The sequence below is a fragment of the Oncorhynchus gorbuscha genome, linkage group LG09 (assembly GCF_021184085.1).
Source record: "Oncorhynchus gorbuscha isolate QuinsamMale2020 ecotype Even-year linkage group LG09, OgorEven_v1.0, whole genome shotgun sequence".
NCBI lineage: Eukaryota > Metazoa > Chordata > Actinopteri > Salmoniformes > Salmonidae > Oncorhynchus > Oncorhynchus gorbuscha.
The window spans coordinates 43,772,470-43,800,141 of record NC_060181.1 but is presented as its reverse complement, the minus strand read 5'-3'; the positions used below and the strand labels follow the sequence as shown (position 1 = coordinate 43,800,141).

Sequence of the window (27,672 nt, the reverse complement as noted above, 5' to 3'; positions counted from 1 at the left end):
CATTTCAGGTACTAACAAGGACAGCTCATATAGATATGTTTTCATTTTATTAGAACAAAAATCACATTCATCTTGTGCTCTGAAAACTGTACATTTACAACAAGAGAAACTCAAAAAAAGTTGTATTCTAACAAAAAAACTAATGGGAAGTGTAGATACAAATGGGTATTTGATACAAGTAACTCGGGGGGGGGGGGGGGGGTGTATGTATTGGGTGCTATGGCTAGGAAGGAAGAAATAGGGGACAGGAAAGATTTTGGGCACATACTGTTGGGTAATATGACAAGATGATCCAAAACACTATTACAGAAGACATGAGGTTCAGTTATTCCACTGTGAGGTAAGGAATCAAAACCGTTATCCTGAAGCACAGTTTTTTAGATATATTCTAATAGGCTATTATTAATTCTATATAACATCTGTTTTTTAGAATTACAATAATCTACCAATCATAGACCTCCAAATAATTTGTAGTCTTACACTTCCACTCGGAACACAACCAAACCTTTTTTGAATGAATGAGTTTCATTACTAATACAGATTTGTTATACAATAAAGTATTTATATGCTCTGTAAATGGGAGGAACACGTTATAAAAGAGTATTGAAACATCTTAAGAAAAATCGGCCTTAAAATCCTGATATCAGTCCTGCTTGAGCATCAAGCGCCCATCATTTTGCACGAGTTTCACACTGATGGTTTTAAAACACATATGTTGTGTTGAAGTCTTTTAGTAGCTGGCACTGCGGAAGTGAAGTCATGTCATTTTGGCAAGTGCCCGACGGCTTCTAGTCCTGGGCTTCTGTCTGCAAGGCTGCGTGCGTAGCAGGATGGAAACGAGATCTCATGGTCTGGAGCTCTTGTTTATTATGAACCCGGAGGAGCCTGCATTCTGCCGCCAGCTGAGGAGGAGTGGTGGGAATCGAGTGGTCTTTGTCCACCACTTCCTGATGATGCCACCCAGCAGTTTCCAGAATGCAACTGCTATTCCTGTAAAACAAAGCTGGTTGTTCTTCCAGTCATGTCATGTGCCGCGTAGGCAGAATGCTGGCAGAACCAGGGTTGTGCTCCCACCACCACGCTGGCTGTCCCAATGCTTTGCAGTCCTTTTTTTGGGTTTCCAATTCAAATCAAATATTTGAGCCTAATGATATATACAGTGCAAAAAACTGTACATTCACCAGTAGTAAGATATAAACTCAAATCGATCCTAAAACAATCAAACATAATACAGATAATAATAAGAATGAGAATCATAATAATATAACAACATGATAATGATAACAATAATAGTAATAAGAAGAATGATAATCATAATACTATAACAACATGATAATGATAATAATAATAATTCTCAGCTCTGTAAGCATGATCAAGCATTGATTGATAAACCACCGCGTTGAGTCAGACCCCAAGTCTGAAGGGAGTCCAGACCGCTCCTCTTGCCTTGTCCTAGCTAACTTGGAAGATGCCTTGGCCACAAACACAAGCGTACAAATGTTACGTTTGGTTGGAGCTCCCGGGTAAAGTGAGACCCGGCGTTTTAAAACGAGTCAAAGGGGCACGTTGACTGCATTTTAACCATGTCGACCACACCTCTCCTGAGCCCAGGCAGTAAGAAACCTCTCAGTGGTCGGGCTGCGAACAGAACCAGAACCAGTCCTTGGAACCATCTGTCACTACCTGACACTAACCGCAGGTCAGAATCACAGTGCTTCTCTAGTGTTGCTCATTATCAAGTCCCTGCTGGAAAACAAATCCCCACAGCACAACACAATAGCCTCCCTCCTTCCATCTCTCCATCTTTCTCTTGCCAAGGGTCTGAAGACATGGATTCTGGGTTCAGCACTCTCTCAGCTCTCTCTACCCCCTCCTCTCTTCACCTGTTCATTATTGGCTTCCTCTAACTCTATCCACGTGGATCCATGGCTCTTCTTCTCCCCCAACCAATAGAATAGGTGACTGAGGTGGATCTATAAGGAACAATCTCAGGCTTCTCCTCTCAGACCTCCGTCTGCAGGTCGATGATGTCCTGGCTGACCATTGGGATGGTGGCTCCAGCCTTCTCCCACTCCACCTGCTGCATATGCAGGGGCGACGCGGCCAGGGGCTCCAGGTCCTTCCGCACCCAGGCGGGGGGCGAGTGCTGGGTCCTCTGGACACCTTCCCAGGGTCTCTCCACCTGTGGCATTTGCTTGTCCTGAAGAGGTAAACAAAAAAAGGCCATGAGTATTGGTATCATCAATGGGCCCAAATTGGATTTGGGGATAGTCCAATGAAATAAAGCTGGACCTAATATTGTAATGAAAATTGTGAATTTGGTTGATAGGCAGATCAACGGTCAGTCATTGTAGTCTTTCCTTGTTTAATCCAAACAACTGTCAATCGGCTTGCCATTAACTACCTTTAAGGTAACTTAAAAATGGACTAATATGATTGCGTAATGTGGATAAACTGTTCCTCTCATACTGGGGAGCTAGTGAAGCATTGCAATGCTGAGTATGCCCTATTTACAATGCCAGAAAAGGCATATTCAGTCAGTTAGACCAGTATGGGTAATAGGACTCACGCTGTGGTTTGTTTTGTCACTTCCTCCAGAGGACACACTCCATCTCACAGACTGTTAGGAAAAAAACAAAAAAAAAACATTATTATTTAAACATTCTTAAAAGACTGCTAAATGCAATTTCAATAACCGCCGAGGTCAATATGGTTGGCTGAGGTCAGGTTTTCTTCCAGAACAATACTCGTATGTAAATAAAGACTCAGCATGTCTGCACGACAAAGATGATTGAAGATGTTGCATTGCTTGGAATGGTCTCTCACGTTCTCTATTAAATGTTGCTTAGCCTAGCAACTGCCCATTTATTTTCTGCGGCATTTAAACAAAAAATTCAATTAACAGTATGTGAATCTGTGTGTCCACTGTAAAATAGATGCCTATAGGATTATTTACCTTGCTGTCTGAAGCAGGGGACTCTCTGTCTTGTTTCTCAGCGTGATGTAATTTCCTGTTGAGGTCCTGGAACATGTTTTGGTGACGTTTCCTTGTGTGCATTATCTTCTACAGGACACATGGGAATAAGAATAGTAAGTCAGCAAATGGCACAAAATGACCCCATTTTAGACAAATGTAATTTCCTACTGATGAATTCTATCCATATTATTGGTTAATATACAAATATACACTTGAGATTGCTTACATTCAGCTCTTTGACGTTATTCCATGTTTATTACAAGTTTACAGATGTGCTATTAACATGATAATACAGTATGTGTTCTATAACAACGTTGTCTTGGTTACATAGTGATACATACCTCGAAATCTAATTCAGCGTAACGGGACTTCTGTCTCTCCAGGGAGCTCATGGACAGTGTGGAGATGGTCTCACTCTTGGACATCATGGAGTTCATTGAGTCGAAGGTGTCTCCCAGGCTGCTGTGGGTGATGTGAGACTCGCTGGACATGTTGTGGATGTTCTGGACGGGAGAGTCCCTCTCCGAGTAGGACACGCTGACCCGGTCGGATGGTAGCGTCTTGAGTCCGAAGGCAGCCTGGGGCTCAGCGAACGGCCCACTGAGATGAACCAGCCTGGTCTGTGGAAGCTGCTCCACACTGATGTTGTACTTGGACTGGTCCTCTTTGGCCTTGCGAAGGGTGGAGGTGGTGTTGGGCAGGAGCAAGTAGCCGCTACCGTCGGGGCAGCTCCCCTCCGCCTGGCCACGCGCCAGGTTGGCGTCCAGCTGCTGGAAGAGCTCGCCCTCGCACACGTAGACGGGTTTCCCGCAGGAGGACGGGTCCATGCCACCATGCAGCCGGGTCTTCTCCCTCTTCAGGGTGAGGGTGTGGCTGGAGTACTCGGGCACGGCCTGCATGTGGGCCTTGGTGGTGTGGGAGGGCAGGGTGTGGAAGTTGGAGCTCATGGGGAGGGGTAGCTGAGGTGGGAGGGGCATCTTCTCCTCACAGGAGGAGTTCATGCCACCTGCAATGGAGAGGAGGGTCGGGGCAAATAGGTAAGAGAGTGCACTGATAGTAAAATGATGCTGGGCATGTCTGTTGATTCACATTGATTGAAAGGATGGTCAAACGTAAATAATAGATTTAGAAGTAATCAAAGTGCTGAAATGTTTTCCTTAAGTAGCAACCTGCCTCTAAAACATCTTCATTCTAAATGGACAAAACAAATGACCTCCACGAATGAAAGGGCATTTAAGTAAGTGAATGGAAAAATGGTTAGGAGAGTAATGAAAGGAAAGAGGCTCACCAGGTCTGTTGGAGTCAGCATCCTTTTCGAAATCAGACTGTAAAACAAAATACAAAGAGATGGTTTCATTAATAGTGACCGAAAGTGTATTTACTTTTACATTGAAAACACAAGTTTCAGTCATTCATAACGATGTTATTCCGACATTATAAGCATAAACAAAGACACTCACCATGAGCTGGGTGTGGTGGCTATTTTGGAGGGAACTGCCAGAATCTCCATTGCCATCGTCCTTACGGTCAACAACTCTGCATTTCACTGCATCTTGAACCTATGAAAATAGTGGCGAAATGACCAAACAGTCAGCCACATCCGGAAACACCCTTCAATACAAACCAAAACGTAGGAAAACAACTTCCGAGGTGAAAACGTTGCGCTTGCCTCTCTACGCAGGATGCAGTGCACCATGACGATTATGAACCCTTCCAGGGAGTCAAAGACCGCGAAGAGGATCTGGAAGAGAGCGGAGCGGCGGTCGGTCATGGCCAGGACAGCGGACATCCAGGTGAGGGCCAGCAGGGGCAGAATCACACAGGAGCTCCACAGAGACGCTCCCGCTCGCTCCTTCAGTTTGACATCGGTGATGCCGTCCTTGGACACCAGTTTGTTGAAGACCAAGATGCCAATTACCATGTTCACCTGTTCAAAAGAAGTTAAAGACACAATGAGTGAGACACTTGTAGTGAGCAATGAGCTATGGCTAACAATGTGGCGAGCAATGGTTAGAAATTGGTTTAAATACCATACGCCATAAGAGAATGCATGGTAAAGTATTCATTAATAAGTATTTTTTATGTATTTCGAAATCATTTTAGATATACAGGGATATATACCAGAACAACAGCAGCAGCGGGCCCAACAAACGAGTAGAGGAGTCCACCCTCCAGAGAGAGCCAGCAGCTACAGGGAACAGACAGAACAAAAGCAATTATTACATGAGCTGGAGAAAGGGAGTTCACGAGAGAGAGAGTGGAGGGAAGAAGGAGAGAGAGAGGTGGGGAGGAAGAAACAGATTTAGGTTCAACTTACTAGTTGACGGTGCCATATCCCTTAGCCTTGGTAAATCCAACAGACACAGCCACCACCAGAGCAGGGAGTCCTATAAGAGAGAAGGAACAGAGTTAGGATTGAACAAGAAATAAATGGCAGAAATACAGGAAAACGTACAGCTAGAATGTCCAAAGATGGTTGGAAGAGGAAAGACAGACACATAGACACAGTAACAGAGTCATAAACAAATGATGACTTTATTTACACTTTGAATGGGGATGCCCATTCTAGCAATTATATTTCTATGGACAGAAAAACAGACAGAGTGACAGACAGACAGACAGAAAACCATTTATTAGGGCACGTACCCCAGCCCAAGCAGAGGAAACGCTTGCGGATGATGCGGTTGCGCAGACGGCCCGTGACAGCCATGTAGGACTGCCACGCTTCCGTCAGCACCCAGCAGAAAGATGAGAGGAAGAAGAAGTGAAGGAGGGCGGCCACCACTCCACACACCACCTAAAGGAAGGAGGGAAAGAGAGAAAGAGAGCGAGAGAAAAACGGTGTCAGCGGTGCGGTTCATCTCCAAGGTCTCAAAGCCATAGAGGTCTCAAAGCCATAGAGAAGGTCAAAGCCATAGAGAAGGTCTCAAAGCCATAGAGAAGGTCAAAGCCATAGAGAAGGTCTCAAAGCCATAGAGAAGGTCTCAAAGCCATAGAGAAGGTCAAAGCCACAGAGAAGGTCAAAGCCACAGAGAAGGTCAAAGCCATAGAGAAGGTCAAATCCATAGAGAAGGTCAAATCCACAGAGAAGGTCAAAGCCATATAGAGAAGGTCAAAGAAGGACAAAGAAGAGGGGATTGGTTAGAATTGTGCCATACCTTGTTGCGAGCTTGGGTTTGTCCAACCAGAATGAGGGCATTAGAGCAGATAATGGAGAGGCAGAAGTTGATGAGGATCACCGAGCGCTCCGAGCGGATATACCTGGAGGACGAAATGGAGAGAGTGAGGACGGTGGGGAAGACAAAGCGTGTTGCGCACACAAAGACGTGAAATGTGTAATAGTGGTTTTGCTTCCAGGGGGCACTTACTTCCAGACGGAGACATAGATGATGATGAGGAGCAGTAGGGTGAGAGAGGAGACCCCACAGCCCACGATGAGCGTTACAGAGGGAAGAAGATTCTTATCCATGTTCTGTAGAGAGGAGACAAGACAACACAATACATTCCCTTACTACGCTGCACACCAGCAAACACACACACATGAAAAAAGGCTAACGCATGAAAACACGCACACACACAGGCAGTGAGTCTACTCTCTGCTGCGCTATCTGCAACAGCAGACGGCTCCCTGTGGGCAGACAGCTGAATGGCACAATTAGGCCACGGCTAAGGCAAGGTGACCCCAAGGTGAACGTGTCAGAAAGATGGAGCGGCGAGCCAAAGACTCGGCCCGAGGTCACTGCGTTTTCCCATTGAGCGTTTGAACCAGCAAATGAGGCATGGAGGATACAGAACATATATCTCCCGCTACTAAGCAGAGGGAGAGAGAGAAAGAGGGAGAAATATCCCGGGCCTTCCTTACAAGCTGATATCTGCATGGATTTATATGCCGCGGTGCCTTTCTATGAGGGGATATTTACTGTGTCTGTGTGTGTGCCCAGTGTCTTGTTACCCCTCCCTGTAGGAGTGGACAGGTTATCACCTCCCACGCCTCTGACAGCAGCTTAGTGCCCTACTAGTGCCCGCCTGTGTCTCAGACCTGGCACACTGAACCCTTAGCGGCGGGCACACGGCAGAGGTCTCGCACCCTGTTAGCCCTGATGCTGACTCACCTGTGGGGCTACGAGGGCGCCAATACTGATGAGAGGGACCCATTGCCCCCACCCACTCCCACCAGCTAATTGGCTGGGGCTTCGTTCCCCGTACTTTGAATAGACTTCGGAGGGGTTGAGTTAATTTAACACCATAGATTAATCTGCATCACTGTGGTGCAAATGAGACGCGGACAAACCATGTTCAGGCGCCCAATGTGGAAGCCTTCACAGGCGAAGAATCTAATGAGGCATTTTGATCGGGGTTAGGAATTGTGGCACTTATAAAGAGGTGGGAAAGGCTAAGGGGCGAGCTAATTGCCGAGGAAGAGGGAAAAAAAAGCAAAACCAATGCTTGAAATGTGATAAACCTGAGGTGCGAGGAAAGTGAAATTGGCTACGCCCTCCAGTGGATTTCTATGATAAACCCATTAAGTGTTGTGTCTGTAGCATAGGAAATACCACAAGAGCCACATCGCTTTGGCATTGCAGATAATGCCCGAGAGGCTAAAATGGGGATGAATGCGGTGCCTTGGAGGGCCGTCTATATCGCTATCTGCTCTCTGCGTGGACATACCTCTTATCACAGCACAGCTGGCAAACCCGGGCCTACGGCAGCCAAATGCTAAATTAGCACAGCACATTTGTTTAGAAATCTATCCAACTACATCAGAGGCTCCCAAACCAGATGGCAGATAGCGGAGGGGTGAGCTGAACTGCCGTTTGCTAATGCCAGGGTGAAAATGAACTGCGGCAGCAGTATGCTAGCTTCACTGCCTCCCTCCCTATATGTCTTTCTATCTGGGTTGATGCTGCCTTTCGCCATGGGCTACTGAGTGAAACTGTAATCCAGCGAGTTTGTTCTAAATGTGAGCCATGTCTTGCTTTTGCCCTTGAAGGAATCCCAAAGTTCCCATTTTCTCCTAAACCTAAAATCAGGACAGGAGGAAAAAAAGAGTCCTTTATGGTGCCTATTAAGTGTGCATTTTCATTTGTGATAAGGGTTGATTACCCAGTGCGGACCGCTCTAATTGGGGTCCAGTGAACAAGGTTCCCTCCACTGACTAACTAGGTTTGACCATGTGTCCAAGACACGTTCTCGTTGGTGCAGGGTCCAGGGAGCAGACCTTATCAAATGAGAGCTGAAACACTGCAGTGTCTGGCTGTTCTCTCCTCTCCCAGACAGCTGGCAGCCGGAGGGACCGTATTGAAAATGTCTACAGCACACATCAAAGGATGGTGGGGCGGGTGGAACCGTCAATGCACAACCAGACATCCTCTTCTCATTGGCCAGAGTCTTTGGCATTTTTCAGAGAGACTTGATATGCGACCCGTAGGGGTGGGGTGGTAGGGAGGAGGATGGGGGGTGTAATAGAGGATTCAGAGGTATTGGCAGGCGAAATGATTGGCGCAGCTGGCCGTCGACTATGGGGGGCAGGTAGGGGTGGCTGGTTTAGTTGTCTTCTCACAAACACAGGGGGCGCTGTAGCTACCTTTCTCTTTTCCAGACAGGCAACAGAGACCAAACAAATCGATGACAACAGGTCTAGAGACAAACAAAGCCCAGATTGCATCTCTTATGTTCAGATTGGCAGCATCTTTTGCTGGATGCAATAGAATCATGCAGTCCAAGCATACTGACTGAGTGACTGTGCATGTGTATAGGCTTTGACATGCTGTATATCTGCTGTATATCTATTCTGGTGAGCCCACTACAGGTTAGTATCTGATGTTTGCAGTGGAATGGAAGGTAATCCTATGTGCAATTAAGCCGATCTGAGACGAAAACCTGCATTTCTCTGAATTGTAATATTCAGAGAAATATTACTTTCCTATCTGTTGATTGTCAGTGTGGTTTTGGTCATGGTGGTTTTTCCCTCCCCTCAATATCTCAGTAAGCAAAAATCACACAGACCAAGCTTGCTGCTGCAGAAGTCGTTACCAGGGCAACTAGAGAGTGCACTGCTATGGAGGCACAATCTAAACTGGGGTAAATTACACTTTGCCTTTGCGCAATAGAGCTCTTTGAGTATTGATAGAATGAATACACTAATCAAAGTACATGTTCTACCAAATCAATGCATGCTGTGAAAACTATGCAATGCAATCCCCTATGAATTTGAATACCCAAAATGCATGAATGAATAATCTTGATCAAATGGAAAAAATAAATTTAAAGCACAAATGTAGACACATTTTGATATGTAGAACAAATATGTAGAACAAATTCTGATATGATTTTTCAAGTGACGCTTGTAACTATTCACTCCATTTGTAGGTCACAAAGAAACAATTTAGCTTTATGTTTTTAAACATGAATTTATCCATTTCATTCAATTGATAAGAATGACACAGAATTGTCTCCGATTATTAATGCACACACAGGAATGTTATTTGCACATATTTGAATAAGACAGTGAGTCTAGTTGAAAACCACCATTAAAATGTAACGATTAGGGCTATTATTAGCCTAACATTAATCGATCGTTATTTTGATAGAAATGGCATTTCGTGTCGAATATCGACATGTTACTTGCACAGTTATTTGTCTGACCATTCAAATCACCAGTCTATCAAACCTATCTATGGTCAATGGCACCTGCACAGAGACAAAGAGGGGGAGGCTGGCAGCGCGAAACCGAGCCATTCGAAAAACAACGTCTACTGTTTACATTGAATTCTTCCATCACACACACACATAACGAACGTTAACAGTGAAGGAACACAAGGTAAATAAGCGCAACACTTACCATATCAGGGTTCAGCCGCGCTAAAATGGCGAAGGTGGAGAGTCTGTCACAGACGCATTTGGTTCTGAAAGAATCAACGGCGACGGCTCTGCAGCTACGCGCAGACCAAGATCCAAGCAGCGAAGAACTGCACAGGGCGAGAGTGAAAGGGAACAGCGGGTTATGAGAGAGGAAACATAATCTGAGAAATGTCTCCAATCAACCTCTCCATCCCCCCAAAAAAGCATTGTAGCCTAGTCTATAATAAGACCACGTAAAATATGCCCGGCATATTTGTAATAGCAAATCACAGGTCTTTCAGTTGTGCATGGTCATTTGAAATGCAGAGGAATTCATATATCTGATATGTGATTGATAAAATACGTGGTATGTGTGTTAGTTTTTATGCAAATCTAAATTCTTATTACACGGAAATGATATAGGAATTAACCTGTTGCTTTCACAAGAAAAACAGTTTTGTTATAATAACTATGAGTGTAATTGTAGTTCTAACACCTGAAATGGCAGCCTTGCTATGGGATGAATACACTATTGCTGCTAATACTATACCAAAAACATAAACAATAATCTGTCTAATTTATATTCTTTCCCAAGAGGCATTAGATATGAGATGGTGGACACTGGATATCCCCAACAAGCCTACAGTCAATACACTGAAAGTGTAAATAAGAAGTGTAAATGAGAAATGAGAATACAATTTTTCTTGCACACTCAAAAGTATGAGTAAAATAAGAAACATGATGGAGTTCACTGGTGCCCTTCTGCTAAACCATGCATGGCCTTATGGTGTGGGCATGGGAATTGCTTCACGCATGACCTCTAAGGCTGCCATAGGGTCTTCTCTAAACCTTTTGAACATCTACTGTGTATAATTCTAACTCTCAGTTATTAAGATGGCCACTATGGATTTTCCATCCCAGAATATCCAGTTTTAGGTATGGAGACAAAGGGCAACGTCTTGTCATCAATGACCATTAAAAGACATTGTAATCAACAATCTGAAGACGGCAACAATCCCTTTTCCACATCATGAACGAGTGGTTATGGGGATAAAGTTAGCTGGCTGCACTGTGCAGCAGCAGACGCTGCCACCTCGCAGCGTTTCACATGATGTGAGTGTCAGGGGGGAGAGAGAAGGGAGCGAGGCATTGAACCGTGGCCTCAGGCACAAACTGGTGAGCCTGCCTGAGCAAAAGGCTGTGATTACCACCACCACCACCACCAGCCCCCCCCCCAGACACTAGTCCACACACTGTCGAGCATCGAAGGGAGAGAAGGGAAATAGCAGGAGTCACTGCAGTCAACAGCAAAGTCAACTTGGAGAGGAGGCTTTGCTCTGCTGCCAGTACAGTTTAATGCCTGCTTGCCTGCTCGATTTCTCAGATCACTCAGATGGGTCAGAAGTTGTGAGGTGAAGTGGAGGGTAGACTAGGCATTGTTCCTTGGTATGGTTTGTGTAACTGTGCAATATCTGACTGTGTAGCTTTGAAAAGGGATCAGACAGAGTATGTTAGCTTGGAATTAGTCTAATATCTAATACTAATAGCATGTCACTGAGAGATGGACACTGACTCTAGAATAGCCTAGCTTAGCACTTGGCCTCAATCTGTGTGTCTGTAGCATAGCATAGACAGTTGGGCATGAATGGACATGTAGAGTAATGGCATTTCCCCAGTGAGACTGCCTCAAAACCAAACAAGTGCTCCTCCACAAAGTAAACTTTGACCCAAACTCTGATCCAGGGCTTCTCCCTCTCTACCATTCCCCCCTAACCTCCCTCCATCTAGGCATTATAATCACATCCGCTGTCTAAAAAGAAACTAATTTGGCTGGAGGCACGTATCCCCTCCCTTGTCCTACCCCCTTCCCTTCTGAAAGTGTATGAGTGAATGACATTTTCTCCTCTACCTCTTTGTTTCTTCTCTTGGGCTGCTTCTCTCAGGTGGGGAAGGGATGCAGATGTGGACGGGGCCTCAGCTGAATGCATTGCAGTGCTTATCTGAGCTCCACAAGTGTACAAATCTATCTAAATGCAAATGGCCCACCTGTGCTTCCGGAGGGCACAGTACGGCTGCCTCCAAAATGACAACCTATTCCCTATGGGGCTCTGGTCAAAAGTAGTGTGCGATATAGGGGATAGGGTGCCATTTAGGATCCACCCAATGCCCCACGGTGATCCAGAGCTGGGGGTAAGTTGAACAGCGGGGGGTATTCAGGATGCATTAAAATGCATCTAAACATCTTTTTTTTAAAGTCCATTTGTCACTTCCTGTTAACATCTATTAACCTCTAAAACGACAAAATGGACACGGGAGAGATGGGAGAAGAAGAGTTGCCATTGTCTTTGGATGATTAGCTATACTCGGAATTAAACTTTACATCAATTTTGCCTCTGTGTTGTGTCCCTGCCTAGTTAGTGGGGTATGAATGGATCCAGATGACTTGTTGATCAGTGAAAGGTGTCACAGGGGGCTCTGAGGATAAGAGCGGCTGTTACCCTTAAAGCCCAGAGAGATGGGTCATGTCAACATAATCTATTGATGCCTGCTTGTCCAGATGATTGACATGACAAGAGTTGCAACAATACTGCATCACAGTGACTTATATAGCTAAAGGATGAATGCTCATATCAAGTGATAGAATCAGTAGTGAATGGCCTTTGAGCTTTCTGGAATAATCAACTATCACCAAATGGGTTGACAGAATTATGAAAAGATGGATATTTATGAATGCGAATGGACAAACGGGATGTAAACAACATTAGTCACCACTTACGTTTCACTCTCATCCCAGGAGATGCACGTTTCATTGATGGTGTCCTGGGAAGAAAAAAATTGAAAAGGCGGGGTAAGGATCTAAGGAAAAGGAAATGCGTGGGATGCACAATTGGACAATCTGTTATCACATGCGTGAGATGTAACAGCATGGAGCTAACCACCATCCAACGTTTCATTCCCCCCAACCTCACCCACGGCACTAAAAACGTCCACTCCTCTATTACCGCAATGACGCAAGGTTTATTCATGCGACTTAACGTACTGCTGCTTGTTTCAAATAAAATAAAAACAACGACCAATACACTTAGGGGACTTGTAGTTCTAAAGGGCCATTAAGTGGGTATCCAATGGGAACTTACATTATGGAGGTGGGGGAACTCGATTTCCACTGGGGTGGAGAGCAGACCTGGGGTGGGCTTGACCACAACTGTAACTACCTTTGAGTTGAGTACGCTGCTGTTACTGAGGAGAGAAGAAACAGGACATTTGGTCAAACTAAAGCACAGTACTGGTAATGTGCTGTCGGAGCATTTCCAGTGTTTGATGGGGATAAATTGGCAATCAACGGCGAATACTTCAGGGGAATGCTAAAATGGTTTGAATGGGGTTTGTACAGTGAGTAACCATATGCCTGTAAATCAGTGTATCAAGAGGGCACTGTAAAAGTGTGCTAGAATAGAGTAGGAGTCATTCAGTAGGAAGGTCTTACCTTTGGAAGGATAGGATGGAGCTGAGGTTTCTGTACAGAATGATCCCGGTCACAAATGCAGTGGTGCCCTCTGTCACAGACACAAATACACAATTAATTATTGTTATTACTCACTAGGAGAGAAGAAAACAGTGGGTGTCAACAAGAGCAGGCGAGAGCTTCGAGGTGTTTTGAGACTCCGCAGAACGGTTTTGTTTCACCGTCCTGCTATCGGTTTCTTCACACAAATACGTACACGCATGTGTATCTGTAGACTATCTGTACCATGCATGCATCAGTGGTTGTGAATGTGCACTATTTAAATACAGTATGTATGCCATTCTCACCGGACTGGTCGATGGACAGAGCGTCGCGGGAGACGGTGATCTTCTCCTCTGAGGTCCTGACCCAGTCCATCATGCCTCTCCATCCTTTCACTGGGAAGGTGAAGTCGGTGGTCATGGCTGTGGGGCGCTTATGGATGCTCAACACTGGAGAGGAGAAAAAGAGATGGAAGGTGTTGTGTCAAAGAGTGTCCCTGGAATACATGGTGTGTATAGGATACTGCGACTCCCTTAGGGTCTGGTAAGTGAAGAGCCGAGGACAGCTATGGTTTCATGCGTCACACATCATTTCTTTTCACTGTCTGGAGGAGTTGCTGCTGAATCCTGTGTGAACTGGGATTGTGAATGTCAGCTTTGCTATAGTCAAGGTGGCATGGCAAGAAATAAGTGTGAATTCTACAGTTTGGACAGTATGTGCCTTCTCTGAGAGCTTATGTAAAACCCAATCGGATTCTAGCTTCCTCCCACGCAATTGGTAACATGCAGGATGGGGTTTATCTTTGTATCTTTGCATGGGGTTTATCTGTTTACTAGCCATGTTATTTTTGCTCCCTATATCATGTTATTTTTGCTCCCTATATGTCATGTTAGCCCATCGACTCCCTATATGTAGCCATGTTATTTTCTGCTCCCTATATGTAGCCATGTTATTTTCTGCTCCCTATATGTAGCCATGTTATTTTCTGCTCCCTATATGTAGCCATGTTATTTTTACTCATTCTTTTTATTAGTTATTCACTGTATATTTATTCCTCGTGTCACTATTTCATTTTTTGTTTGTTTCATTTAAAAAAAATCTTTAACCCTGCTTTGTTGGAAAAGGACCCCTAAGTAAGCATTTCACTATTAGCCAACACCTGTTGTCTAAGCATGTGACAAATAAAATTGTATTTGATTAGATTTGTGACATATTTCAGCTGCTATAGGACAAAACTATCTTGAAGATGGATTGCTACTAACGGGCCTGCCAAAATGTCACAGTGATAACAGATACATTTTTTATTGTTAATCTAAAACCTCTCTTCGGTGACATGATTAAGATTGATGCACTCTGTGGCCGGAGAAAAGGTAAAGACAAATCACCGTGGGATGTCAGAGCAGAGAGCTCCTGCCAGGAAAAATGAGGGGCTCACCTAAATTCTCTGTGACTTCATAAATGTCCTGGAAGTCCTTCATCTGCATACCGATCATGTCCACAAAGTCCTCGACGAGCTGCAAGAACTCCTTGACGTTAACGCCCATCTAGAGGAGAGTTAAGTGGAGGGAGGAGAGAGCGAGAAGGAAGAAAAGAGGAGGGGAGACCATACGTTTATATAAAGGAAAATCAGAAACATCCAGGGGTTGTTTGAAGTTGGTTGAATGAACGTCATTACAACAAATTTACAACCAGAACTTGTTGTTGTCTGGTTGAAATTGTGTGACTATTACAATGCCAGTTTTGCCAGCTGGGAGACTATTTGTTTTTCATAGCATCGCTTATCTATGCTGAGCATAAAGAGGAACAATGAACGTATAGGCCTTATACCGCACTGTATATGTAGTGCCTTTCATACTGTATCTTAGTCTTTCACAATACCAATGTTCCTGAGCAGTGAAAAGCACTATCATCGACTGTGGAGCCTCCTAACTTCCTGAGGGACATATATGGGCATCAGGCAGCAGGCTGTTGATTCGCTCTCCTCTTTTTCTCCCTGTTCTCTGTGGACGGGAGGGAGGGCTCTTGCGCCTCTCTGACGCAGAACTGTACCGATGTGGGCGAAAGGTGTGTGTATATCTGTGTAATACATATTGTACAGTGTCTGTGTATGTGTCCCTTCTTTACAACGACCATGGTCTGTGGGTTGGTATGGAGACGCACAGATTGGAGAGTGGGCGTTGTGATTCTCCCTGTCTGCCTTGCTCTTTCTCTCTGTCCCGAACTGACACACGGCTAATTCGTAATCAGTTCATCTTCAATTTGACGAGCAAATTGTTATTCCCTGAATGTGGAGCCTTTTGATTAGTGACTGGAGTTTTCCATACTAATATATGTATTACTTTTATCTAACCAAGTAGGCTAATGAGAACACAATATCTATTACAATAATACCCGGACTAATCCTATCCATGAGGCTGGAGGTCAAAGTTCACTTGAACAAGGGTTTAAAGTAACAAAATCAACATATAGCAACATGTCATGACAAATGAGAAAAAAAACCCGCCAAGAGTCTTCCTTAAAATTCTCGCGAGGCCCATCTGATTCAGAGCATAACATGTTAAAAAGGATCCTAACACTATCTTCAGTATGGGGCGGTGTGAGGGAAGTCAAGGGGTGAGGGTTGAAATGACACATGTTCTGTTCCTTTTAATCAATACTCTCACATTTTTGCCCATTCTTTCTCTGAGTGTCCAGTTTTTTTATTACTATGGAGCCTATTATTTCCGTGGTAGTGAACTGAATGTTTTTTTGGGGGGGGTGATAATGAGGTACCACCAGTTACCACTTTTCCCCCCCATTCGCTCTCACAGACCGAACTTTCTCCCCCACTCCATCTCTCACACAAACCTGACAAAGGATGAAAAACTTTCTCCACCACTCTTTTTCCTCAGTGACACAGTCACCCACTCGCACCTATTCACATGTCGCATTGCCTAAATACACTGCTCTCAGAACTTGTCACTCACCAGCTGTGCCTCCTCCCATTTATCATGATGTTCCTCCTTCAGTAAGTTGCTGATTGTCTGGGCATAGTTCTGTAGAAGAGGGGATATGAGCGATAGGTGTTAAGACTTGATCAAGCCCCAAATCCTACTTTGCCGGAGGAGTGTCAGAACATAAAGGAATAGCTTATAATGTGTGAGTGACAATACACATTGCAATTTTATCTGCAATGCTTAATTCAAAAGCAACACCGTATTTCGGACTGACCTCCACATCGGCATTGCTCAGGCTGTATCCAGCTCCTTTGTAGATCTCAGTGGTGTTCCTGAGGACATCCATGATGGACAGTAGGTCTCCGCTGTACTTGGTCCCCTCATCAGAGGTGGCCCTCAGTCGGGAGATCACCTCAGAAATCCCATCAGCCATCAAGCCCTTCTTAGCCTTATCAACACCATCCTGGGCCTATAGGACGGGAGGGTAAGTAGAGAGGTCACACTCTAGTTCAGGAGCATTCAACTCCGACCCTACATATTTCATTGCAAGCACCTGGTGTCCCAGGTCTGTTTCAGTCCCTGATTAGAGGGGAACAATGAAAAAACGCAGTGGAACTTGCTTCGAGTTCGGCCGGGAAATCATAGGTTGTGGAGATGTGTTTTCAACCATCTTCATATTAGGTATCTATCATTGTAGTGAGCCCCATCTCTAATGGTTTGTAGCTATGGCTTTAAGGGCAGCATCTTCAGAGTTTAAAGGATTGACTACTAATCGTGTGAGACAACAATAGACGATCATAACTAGCACGGTTGTTGGAAGATACATCTCCAGACACTCCTTTCTGGTCTAGCCAACTTACCAATGTGGAAATGTCCTGGTAGTTCTTGGAGATGCACTTAACGTAGGTCGGATTCTCCCAATAAGCAAGGCCTACAGCGCCAAGGGTGCATCGGCGCAAGGTCAAGCCTGTGTGTACAACAGAGTACCGGAGGTCAGCATGATCATACACAGGGATGATTACATTACTTAAACATGTGAAGTACATGTATATCTTTTAAGAATAATGGGCTACATGTGTTAATGTACTGACCTGTGGAGTCTGTAGGGCAGGTCACGGCCGCCATATCTCCTGCTGGGGTTCTCTTCCACACAACATCACCGTCGGTCTCCTCCTGACAGATCTCATGGGGTTCTGAAGAGAAGAGAAGGAGATTTGGTTGCTTGGTTGTCTTTGGTCAAGTTGTATTAGAAAACTGTTGTTTAATGTTGAACCACTGAATTTGATTTCACCCCACATGTCAGCCATGTTGTTTTGACTCACTGACCTGGGCATCTTTTCTCGTTGCAGCGTCTCAGCTCTCCTCTCTCTCCAGGGCAAGGCTCTCCACCAAAGTAAGGTCCTTCGCACATCCTCTGTCTCTGCTGGCTTCCTCCACCACAGGTCTTGCTGCAGCTTCCCCATGAGCTCCATGATAACCAGCGTCCATCAACTAGAGAGAGACAAACAAATGTTTTTTCCCTGACCTTCGACAGACTGACCAGTAGCCATAGTGGCCTTTTACTGGCCATAGTGGCCCAATACTGGCCTTTTACACATAGACTACGTCTGGAACAGGGTGCTTGACAAGTTATTATGACAAAAGAGGTCTCCATTACAAACTTGGTGGTGCTAGCTGTCTACCTGGGCAATCTTTCAGGAAGCAGTTGTTGGTCTCACGCCAATCACCACGGCACTCCGAGCCTCCGTAGGACGGTCCGTTGCATTCACGTGTCCTCTGCTTGGTGCCATTGGAGCAAGAGGCGGAGCAGGTGGTCCAACCGGACCATTCGTTCCAGGCACCGTCCACTAGAGGGAACCAGAGAGGGAGGTGGAGAATTAGGACACCGTCAAGCCTCGGGCCAGTAATCATCATGGCACAGAGATGCTATTAACATTTCAACATGTCCTACTTTGAAACTGAGCAGCAGTGAAAGCTCAACTTCTGCTCTCGTTTGCCCTTCATGCACCACTGCAGGTGTCTCTAACTCTAAATGCCTCCCCAACCAATTGCCCTCCTCAAACGACACACAAAACCCTCTAGTCGTTGGGAGAACATCATCAAGTGTACTGCATTTAAAGGGAGAAAAATGTCTGCTCGCTCATTGGAGGTCAACATGGGCCTACAACTATGTGTCGTATGGGAAGACCAGAGCCCTATAGCTATCCCATGGGCTCTGGTCAAAAGTAGTGCACTATATATAGGGAATAGGGTGCCATTTAAGATGCAGTCAATGTCTCCCAACACGGGATGGCAGGCCTAATTAGGAGCCTCTGGAGGACGTCGGATTCCATCACTCCCCGAGTTTCACCTCATTAAGTCATCCCATCAGCCTACATGGATCAAGCAGGAGCTTTTTTTTCTCTCACTGCCAAGTCCACAAATGGGATTTTCCCAAAGTAAGGACAGTCATTTACAGTGGTCATCTCTTGGTGGTGCATATTGCCATCTGCTGTCCACAGTATGAAACTACATGGCCAAGCAGATTGAATGAGTCCGAAGTATTGAGGAGCGGCAGACAATCAGCGATGTGCTAAGTGAATAACGGAATTGCAAAATATAAAGCCGTTGTTATTTTAATGAAAAACGTCTAAGTATCAGACTGACTAAACATTCAGGTGAGAGAGATAAGAGGACTAACCATTCACTGCCACAGTGGGCGGTGTGTATGTATCACCAGAGAGAGAACTGAAGCTCCGACGTGTGTGTGTGTGTGTGTGTGTGTGTGTGTGTGTGTGTGTGTGTGTGTGTGTGTGTGTGTGTGTGTGTGTGTGTGTGTGTGTGTGTGTGTGTGTGTGTGTGTGTGTGTGTGTGTGTGTGTGTGTGTGTGTGTGAGAGAGAGAGTGAGAGAGAGAGAGAGTGAGAGAGTGAGAGAGTGAGTGAGAGTGGTGAGGATGACCATGAGGAGTGTATGACTCACTGCCTGTATAGCCCATGACTAAGCCCTGCAGGTATTTGTTCTGCAGATACAGTACGTCAGATGTGATGCCAAACCAACACTTTACTCCCCAAGATAACCACCATCACTAAAGGATTTTAGATGTGAGTTAGAACGGGTAGGAAGTCAGGAAGGAGGAAAGCGAGAAGCCTTGAAAGTGAATGTCTCTTAGTCAGTCAGAGTTCTTCCCACAGGGGTCAGTGAGAAAGCCAACCCATTGACAAAGATATGCTCATTAAGAGTTAGGGTAGTGAGTTCAATTCCCGCTAGGTTCACATATACTTAAATGCATGCACTCACTGTTGTAAGTTGCTTTGGATAAAAGAGTCAGCTAAGTGGCATATATCATAATTAAGTAAGTAATAAGGCTAACCTGGGCAGACTGCGATGTTGCAGAACTTGGTCTGTTTGATGGGTCCCTTGCAGGGTTCTCCTCCGTTCTGGGGCTGCTTGCAGGTGCGGGTGCGGTCACGGTAACCACGTCCGCAGGTGGAAGAGCACAGGCTCCATGGGGACCACTCGTCCCAAGCTCCATCAACTGAAAACAAGAGGAAAAATTCAGACCATGTCACCAAACATACATTTTTTTTTACGTGATGGTTTTGCCCTCAAAATGAACATGAATTATTCATAGGTAACTGAGTTGTAGGGTCTTTGGGTTATTGACTGTGAGTTCACGAGCTATCCACTAGGTGGAGTTGTGATTTTGACCAGAGTTGCCAACCTGTCTAGAGACACACACACACACTCTAAACACCACCCTAAACACGGCCCCCGGTAAATGAGCCACCACTTACCGGGGCAGACCATGGTGTTGTTGCAGGGCCGGTTCTCGCGGAGGGGGCCGGTGCATTGGGTGCTGTAGGAGGACGTAACACAGAAACGGGAGCGGGCCTGCCAGCCCTCTCCACAGCTCACTGAACACACACTCCAGGGGGACCACTCATCTGCAACCGCAGCAGCGTCCACTACAAAAGGTCAGGGGTCAAAGAGTCAGCGCTGAAGGTCTGGCGGCCGTAACACAACTTATATGGTAGAGCTAAGTTATACATGACATAACTGCAAACGATCTACTGGTCTCTTAAATGTATTACACCATCGTAAACACCTCTCCAACTATCTCCAAAACTCGATTTTGTATCCTTTATCACCAGAATGTGTGACTCACCTGTTTGAGGGGCCACGACTCCAGTGCTAGGAACATCAGCATTCTCTCTTTTCAGGCCAACAATGGAAGCTAGGGCTTGGCTACGGGCACGCACTTGACCTTGGGAGATAAACGATGATTAGTGAGCTGAAACTCAAGCCGCTTCCAAACAGATCAACACAAAGACAGACAGTAGGTTAGACATGACAGACTTCCAAGAAAACAGATTGACAGGTAGACTCACCAATGCAGGGCTGAGGGTTGCAGGCCCGCCCCTCTTCGACCACGCCTTCACACACACTATCCTCTGGATGACAGGCTCGGCTGCGCACCTGGACTCCACCCCCGCACTCCATACTGCACTCAGACCAGCGGCCCCAACCATTCCAGCCCTCTGCAGAAGAGAAAAACATGAGACACATGGCATCACACACAAGTCCAGAGACATCCTTCTTGAAGATGGTATATAGATGTGGATGGAGCTTAACTCTTTCTTAAAAAGCCCTACCGCTCAGAAATGTAGATATAGAAATTGCTACAGTTCAGTAAGACTGTAAATGTTTTTTTCAGGTAGTGTTCTCAAGGATTTCGATGTAAAAACTGTAACGGGAAATTACTGAGCCTGTCAGAGAGCTAAGGAGAAATGCACAAGGACAGCTCTTTGTGAGGAAACCACACCAGATAAAAGTTTTTCATTTGAAATGATTGTTTGCTTTCCAGCGCCCTGGAAAGCACGGTGTGCAAGGCTGGCGTGTTGCTATGGTTACTGCAAGTGATTGGCTTCGATTTCCTGTGCCAGCTAACTGTGAGGTCTTTGTGTACACTGTGTGTGTGCCTTTTGCATCGCTCAATCCCCCAACAAAGAGCCAGCAAACATGTCCGCCATCCATGAAAACAAAATGGCGAGCTAACACTGTGCAGTGGGAGCAATCTGACCACTTAGACCTTAAGGAGGCACAGTCTCTTCCTAACACCCTTCATTTATGCCTTATGTAACTGAGGCAGCAAAGGGCACATCTTCATCAGAACCTCACGTTCTCTATACCTCTAGAATTTAGATCATTAACGGGGGGAGGGTTGATTAGTTTGAGTCAGCATGGGGAGGCTGTGCTTCCAAGGGAACATGATTCCAATCAGCCAGACAGAGATCTAGTCTAGACTCTATTGGATGGGAAAACAAAAACAGACAAGTGGATTCGTGGACATTGAGCATTACACAGTAAGCCAGTTAGGTGGTGGTAACTCTACTCACTTATGATTTCGGTGTCACGTACAATGTCACGTCCATTGTCTCTGGGGGTTGGGATGCACTGTTCCAGGTAGACGCCTCCACGGTAGCAGCCACCGGGCTTCCTGACGGGGGTCTCCCAGCACTGGCAGGGGGTGTTCATGATGCCGCAGGGGTTGGGATGAGTGCTGGTGGACAAACAATTCTCCAGCCACTGGCACAGCTTCTGACAGGCTGGCATACTGGGGTTCCTCTTGCCCACCACCAGGAACTCGGCCTTGAACTCACCGCTGCTCTCTCCCTCCACAATCTCCAGGCCGTGTCTTGGCGCCACCTTGCGGAGCTGCAGGAACTGCTTGCTAGACTCCAGGTAGGTTACAGATGTTGAAGCGTCGCACAATCGGACGACTTCATCAAAGCTCTCCATACCCAGGTAGGTGCGAGAGGTCTCGATGAAGGAGTCGAACTGGAAGGTTTTGACCTGGCGGGGCAGGCAGGAGTCGCTGGGCTTGGTGATCTTCATGTAGACGGTGTAGCGGCGAGGGTCTGGGTTCTGCAGGGTCCAGGAGCACGGCGTGGAGGGCAGGTTGGCGGTCGAAGAGAACAGCCCGAAGAAGCGGCTCTGCTCCAGGGTGGCGCAGGTATCAGAGGCCGGGCCAGACGGGATGCTGGAAGTCAAACCGAGGAAAAGGAGGGCCACAAGGGCCACTAAGGGCCCCGACCGGGGAGGTGGCCACGCCATTCTGTGGTTGCTTCGAGAGGACGTTTCAAGGGGACTCAAATCGATTTCACTCTTTTCTCTCTCCTCTATTTATGCAATTTGTTGCGATGTGACTTCAGTTGCTTGGAACTTGTTGGCTTACTCTCCGAGGAATTGGATGGGGTTCAAAGGCTTCAGTGGGACAGAAAGACAGCCATGTGTCAAAGATGTGTCTGTTGGACAAAGGGAAGATGAAAAAAAAGAAACATGACAGGTCACTAAGTGTAACAATTCTCTGATCAGAACCAACCAAGAGGTACATTGGCCCTATGGTGAATTCAAGGAATTCTTCAGAACTAACTTCTAATATACATATGCTCATTGCAACCTGCACAGCTCATCCTTGTTAGTGAGAATTTGGTCTTTATTGAGGTAATTGACATACCTGTATAAATAAAGGTGAAAAATAATTCCCAGTCTCCTGATTACATCTATCTCCACTTGAGTGTTGAGCCTGTGATTAGCAATACTGTGCAGCAGCAGATCTCTCCAGTGAACAAATGCACTGAGGGTCCAGAGTTTAATAACAGTGTGTGGATCTGCAATTGCAGTCTTAGCCTCCGCTCTCTCTCAATTTCCCTCTCTTTCTTTCTTTCTCTCTCTCTTTCGCTCTTTCCTCCCACACACAGGGAATGTGCCGCTAAATGCTAACCGAAGTGCGTCAGGCTGACGTCTGGTGCTGGCGCGTTGCCACTGGGAACCGCAGACAACACTTAAAGTCAATTACACTCTACAATGCCCAGGAATCTGAGAAGCAAGAGCAACATGGTAAGGTTAAGTCATTGATCTCACTTACAGTTCCACAAGTTGCATGAACTTTGTTTGACCCTTCGCCTATTGCGTTCCCTCAAAAATGAAGAAGCCTTGGTTATCAGGAGCCCCATTCAGGGCAGACTGAAGGGAGGGTCTATTCGATTGCCAGTTCCCACACTAGAATATGCAGCTGTGGAGTGCATTGGGATGACACTCATGCAACATTGCTTTTCCCACCCTAAATGTGTTTAGACATAAACCAGCATATACAGCATGTAGTTGCTGCACTACGATGCCCTGTGGAGAGAGGTACAGATGCAAGATCTTAATTTGATCACATTTAAAAATTGTAGTGTATTTGAGGTTTGTTATTCCCATTTGATCATTTCAGACTTTATTTTCTCTTGTAAAAAAATGTGTCAACTCTGACAAAAATCTCCATTAATTGTCATCCACATAATAATTAAAATGGCATGTTTCTGCAGGATTATTTTCCTGCAGTAGCAAAATGGTTCAAATTAAGATCCTACATCTGTATCTGTCAAGTCATATATAGGAATAACCCTATCTGGCCCTGGAACAAAGAGCACACAAGATCAGTATCCCTGTACTGGACTCTCCATGTGGCACCTTATACATACACATTGTCTAGGTGTTATGGTGACTTAGGTTTGGGGTCGTTCCCTGGGCCTATAGGGGAATAAGGAGAGAAGAAGACTGTTGCTCAGCAACAACTTTCTCATGCATGCAGGGCAAGGCTATTCTTCCTGCTTACATGTCTCTATGGCAGCCCAGTCGCCTTGAGCTAGTGACTAATGTCGGAAGAAGCCCTAAAACACTATTAACCCACCAACTGATGCCGAGTAATTCACACATAATTAAAACGTTATGAGTAGGTCTGCAAAGGGATTCAAAGCCTTGGCTAAGTTATTGGGTGGGTGGGGTAGCAGGAGGTACAACCAGGTGCAGAATGATATACAAAAAAACTTGAAATACAACTTCAGCAGTGCCTCCTCCTTCCTTCTCTCAGTAGCGATTCACCTGCATCCTTCAAAGCTAGACCATCATTAATTTGCCCATGCTCTGCACCAGCCTCCTTCCTATACTCTCCCTCTGAGGTAGACCTCTGCTTGTGTGGGAGTATGTGTCTCACTCTCTCTTCTCCCTCCGCCACCCAGTAACCAGCCGGAAGCTCCATAAATGGGCTTTAAATGGGGCGAGGACTGAGGAGAGAAAAACATGTATGGCTGTCACATTTACAGCCCCCCTCTCTCACCCTTGCTCCCACCCTCTCTCTCTCTCTCTCTATCTCTGTCTTCATCGCTCCATCTCTACCGCTCTCCCTATCTCGCTGTCGTCAACAACATTTCTACAAAAGCAGGCAGCCTACGCGTAATCAGGTGGTAGTTATGGAAACAGCTGTTATGAATGTTTTTTGTGCAGATTAGTGTAAAATTCAGAAGAGGGGAAAGAGCTAAATTACCATCAGGTGCTCTCTGTCTGTTGTGCTGTGATGCACAGCTTTCAAGTGGCATTTTTCACCAGAGAGCTGATGCTGTGCTTTGCATAATACCATGCACCCATCAGCACTAACAGCCCAGTAAACAAACACTCCCGTTTCTCTCCGGAGATGTGGACTTAGGAATGTGTACAACCTATCTATGTTGAAGTACAATGATTCAAGACTTCACAGGAGATCTGCAGAGATAGAAGAATCGCTTTAAGCCAGAAGGGCCATGGGTTTGCATGACTAATGAAAATGGAGAGCTGTGAGAAAGTACTGGGTGTGTGTGGGGGAGTTCTATTGCTGCCACAGAAACCATTACCTCTTGTACATATGTGGTTGTTTTGAAGGCAATCATAGATCAGTTGACAAGTATTCTGCCAGCAGGATATATATACCTGTGGCTGTCAAGTCCTGACTACTCTAATCAGAGTCAAATCATAGTACATTGCCACACAGCTTGCTCTATTCTACACTGCCTGTAATATGTATATGAACTGTTTGAACACAGGGACATCTCCTTGGTGCTTCTGAAAAGATAACATGCAGGCAATTAAGTCCACAGCTGTCGCAGGTGACCAAAAAAATCCCCAGATCTTCTATCACTTTGTATCTTTTTGTGCAGAGGTCGGAGAAGGGAAATATGGGAATAAGCAAGCTGCAACTGAACCATCTGTGATAGAAGCCCTAGGGGGAGGAGGAGGGGGGGTGAACGAGGGAGGAGAGGTCACTTCTACTTTTGTGTCCCCATTTTTCCTTTCTCTGCAAGATTGTTCTCTTTCTGCTGACTTTCACAACAAAAGCAAAAACATGAAAAAAAATAAACGCGTTCTCGGGGTCATCTAGTCAAATAAATGGCTCCAGCTGTTTCTATTCAATTGCGTGCCATGTGCAAGCCAAGAGAGCTTTTGGCAACCTTTAAATATGCTTTGCTTCATTCCAAGTTCACACCCTTTGTGTCTCTCTATGAGATCTGACTTGTTAGTTAGCACTGGAACAAAATGGTCCTAATTATTCACATTATAAAGCACTACTGCCTCTAACAGCCTCCCTTTGTTTTGGAGACCTATGGTAAGAGTCAGTTCAGTTGCTGTGGCAACTGTGTGTGTGTGTTTTTTCCCAAATGCACTTTCGGTGAATGTTGTGCAATGGCAGCAGGCAGCAAGTTAGTAAATTCAAACCTTGATGTGAAAACAAGTCGTCTGTATGGGCTCCTGTGTCTTAACTTCCGTAGCATTATATGAACACTGAGGCACAGAAATGACAAAACAACATGCATGCACCGGATATCATGCATTAGGAAGGTCATCAAAGCCGGAAGACAGCGATGATTATTACATGTTTTTTTCAAGTTCCATAGTCATAGAATAAACTAAGACTGAAATGGTAAACATGAAACTATTTAAGCAATATGAATAGCAAATGTTGCATAATCAAATCATAGGTTCTTAACAGACGTTATTAAATCAAATCAAATTCAGAGATGAGTCAGAGTTGAGCAGGGTATAATTGTGACGCTCGGGAATGCTGGACAGTTAAAAGAAATCATCATTGAGAAATCTTTGCTGGAGCAACCTGTTGATAAATGCCGATGCATGTATATTTCTGTTGCTGTCCATGTGACAATATATCTCCACTCCCACGGCGGAAATGTTCATAACATTCATAATAAACATGATCAAACGCATGCTGTCGTCAAGAATCACTTCCAATTTACAAGCTCATTGCACACGGTTTCTTATGATGTCTGTCTGTGTCCGTGTCTATATGAAATGTCATATAGCGCACAGGGACATTGAGAAATATTGCCCGGCTGAGTGCAAACTTACAAAGGATTCGCCAAGTTGATATCTCCAAGGGTAAAGCAATTGCATGATATCATTAATACGTGGACGATGTTTTGCGATCATAACAATGCAACACATACCCTTCAGATTCGTGCAGCCCAAACGGATCTGAACGGCTATTCTCAAGGTGGAATGATAGTTCCTTTGCTCCCACAAAATAACTTAAAGGCGATTTGGAGGGAGAGAAGGAACAAGTGGAGCAGTACATGAGAGACCTGTTGAAATGATTTGCATGTGCATGCTTGATTCACATGCAATAAAGCTTGTCATTTCGTGTGGTGTTGTTGCAGGCTAATCATGAATCCCATGTGCAGGTTGCTGCAATAATGTTCTCTGAAGTCACAATATTGCAACAATAAGACGATTGCAAACAAACGGAAATAATTTGACAGCGTTTTGGACAGCGACTGGACCCGAATCTCATTGTTCAGCACCATGGACAGCGACATCGACCGAGTCAGAATGTCGTTGTTCAGTACCATGTACAGCGACTGAGTCTTAATGCGTGCTCCGTTTCACTGACTAAAGTCATGCTAAGATTCCAGTACCTAAACTCTCCAAAAGTCTGGCAGGTTTTTCACATATGAAGAGACAACTTTCTCACATAGGCTTCCATGTAAACACATAAAAATAAAAATAAACATTGCAATACCAACTATTTGACCAAGCACTACTGACAAAGCACACGATTGAATTGTCAAAAAGACAAAGCAACAAAACACGTAAAACACGAATCAACCAATAGAATCGGATACTACTGTACCTTGAGAATGTTCTTTCAGTGCACACTCTCCATCCAAAAGTCCACAATACTTCGAGCTGGATTCAGGAAGCAACTTTCGGAGTCTTCACGTTGGTTGTCATCGCAGAATGTTCGGGCCAAAACGTTCAGCAAGGGGCGACGGCAGAAACTGTAAATGGCAAGTCCAGACACGACTGTATCGGATCGACCCCAAGTTCTAGAGCAGTGTCCACTTCCACAAGCAAAAGTAAAATAAAACGACTCTGACCAAACTCCAAAGAGTGTACTACCAACTTTTTTTGGTTGCTATATCCAGGTAAACTGACTATAGCCAAATATCGAATTGGTTGTATATCGGAGCTCCAAAAAGTCCTAAAAGCAGAAGATGTGTTCTTGTCTTTCCTTTATGAGCTCCAATATATCGTTGGTACTTTTACTCCCGGCTTCGGAGTC

General features: G+C 45.3%; 1 protein-coding gene across 1 annotated transcript; it reads right to left on the bottom strand.

The window, feature by feature from the left end:
• Positions 1 to 36: 36 nt before the first annotated feature.
• LOC124043667 (adhesion G protein-coupled receptor B1-like) lies at positions 37 to 27,672 on the bottom strand. The gene is made up of 30 exons (XM_046362487.1): positions 27,241 to 27,672; positions 21,638 to 22,546; positions 20,630 to 20,779; positions 20,407 to 20,505; positions 20,036 to 20,206; positions 19,612 to 19,776; positions 17,944 to 18,108; positions 17,588 to 17,752; positions 17,353 to 17,454; positions 17,122 to 17,228; positions 16,536 to 16,730; positions 16,292 to 16,360; positions 14,761 to 14,869; positions 13,631 to 13,774; positions 13,305 to 13,374; positions 12,955 to 13,057; positions 12,594 to 12,637; positions 9,819 to 9,945; positions 6,346 to 6,449; positions 6,136 to 6,238; positions 5,624 to 5,774; positions 5,295 to 5,364; positions 5,099 to 5,165; positions 4,647 to 4,904; positions 4,438 to 4,536; positions 4,266 to 4,302; positions 3,319 to 3,983; positions 2,957 to 3,064; positions 2,570 to 2,620; positions 37 to 2,200 (listed from the first exon to the last, which is right to left on the bottom strand). The coding sequence occupies exons 2-30, from the start codon at positions 22,353 to 22,355 to the stop codon at positions 2,003 to 2,005; spliced, it is 4,614 nt and encodes a 1,537-aa protein (XP_046218443.1). The 5' UTR covers positions 22,356 to 22,546; positions 27,241 to 27,672; the 3' UTR covers positions 37 to 2,002.

Bases quoted from the DNA above. Each gene is read 5' to 3' on its own strand.
- LOC124043667 (XM_046362487.1), bottom strand. From the start codon at position 22,355: ATGGCGTGGCCACCTCCCCGGTCGGGGCCCTTAGTGGCCCTTGTGGCC. The intron at 19,777-20,035 runs GTAAGTGGTGGC...TCTTGTTTTCAG, and splicing joins CAACACCATGGTCTGCCCCG to TTGATGGAGCTTGGGACGAG. The intron at 13,775-14,760 runs GTGAGCCCCTCA...TCTCCTCTCCAG, and splicing joins TGAAGTCACAGAGAATTTAG to TGTTGAGCATCCATAAGCGC.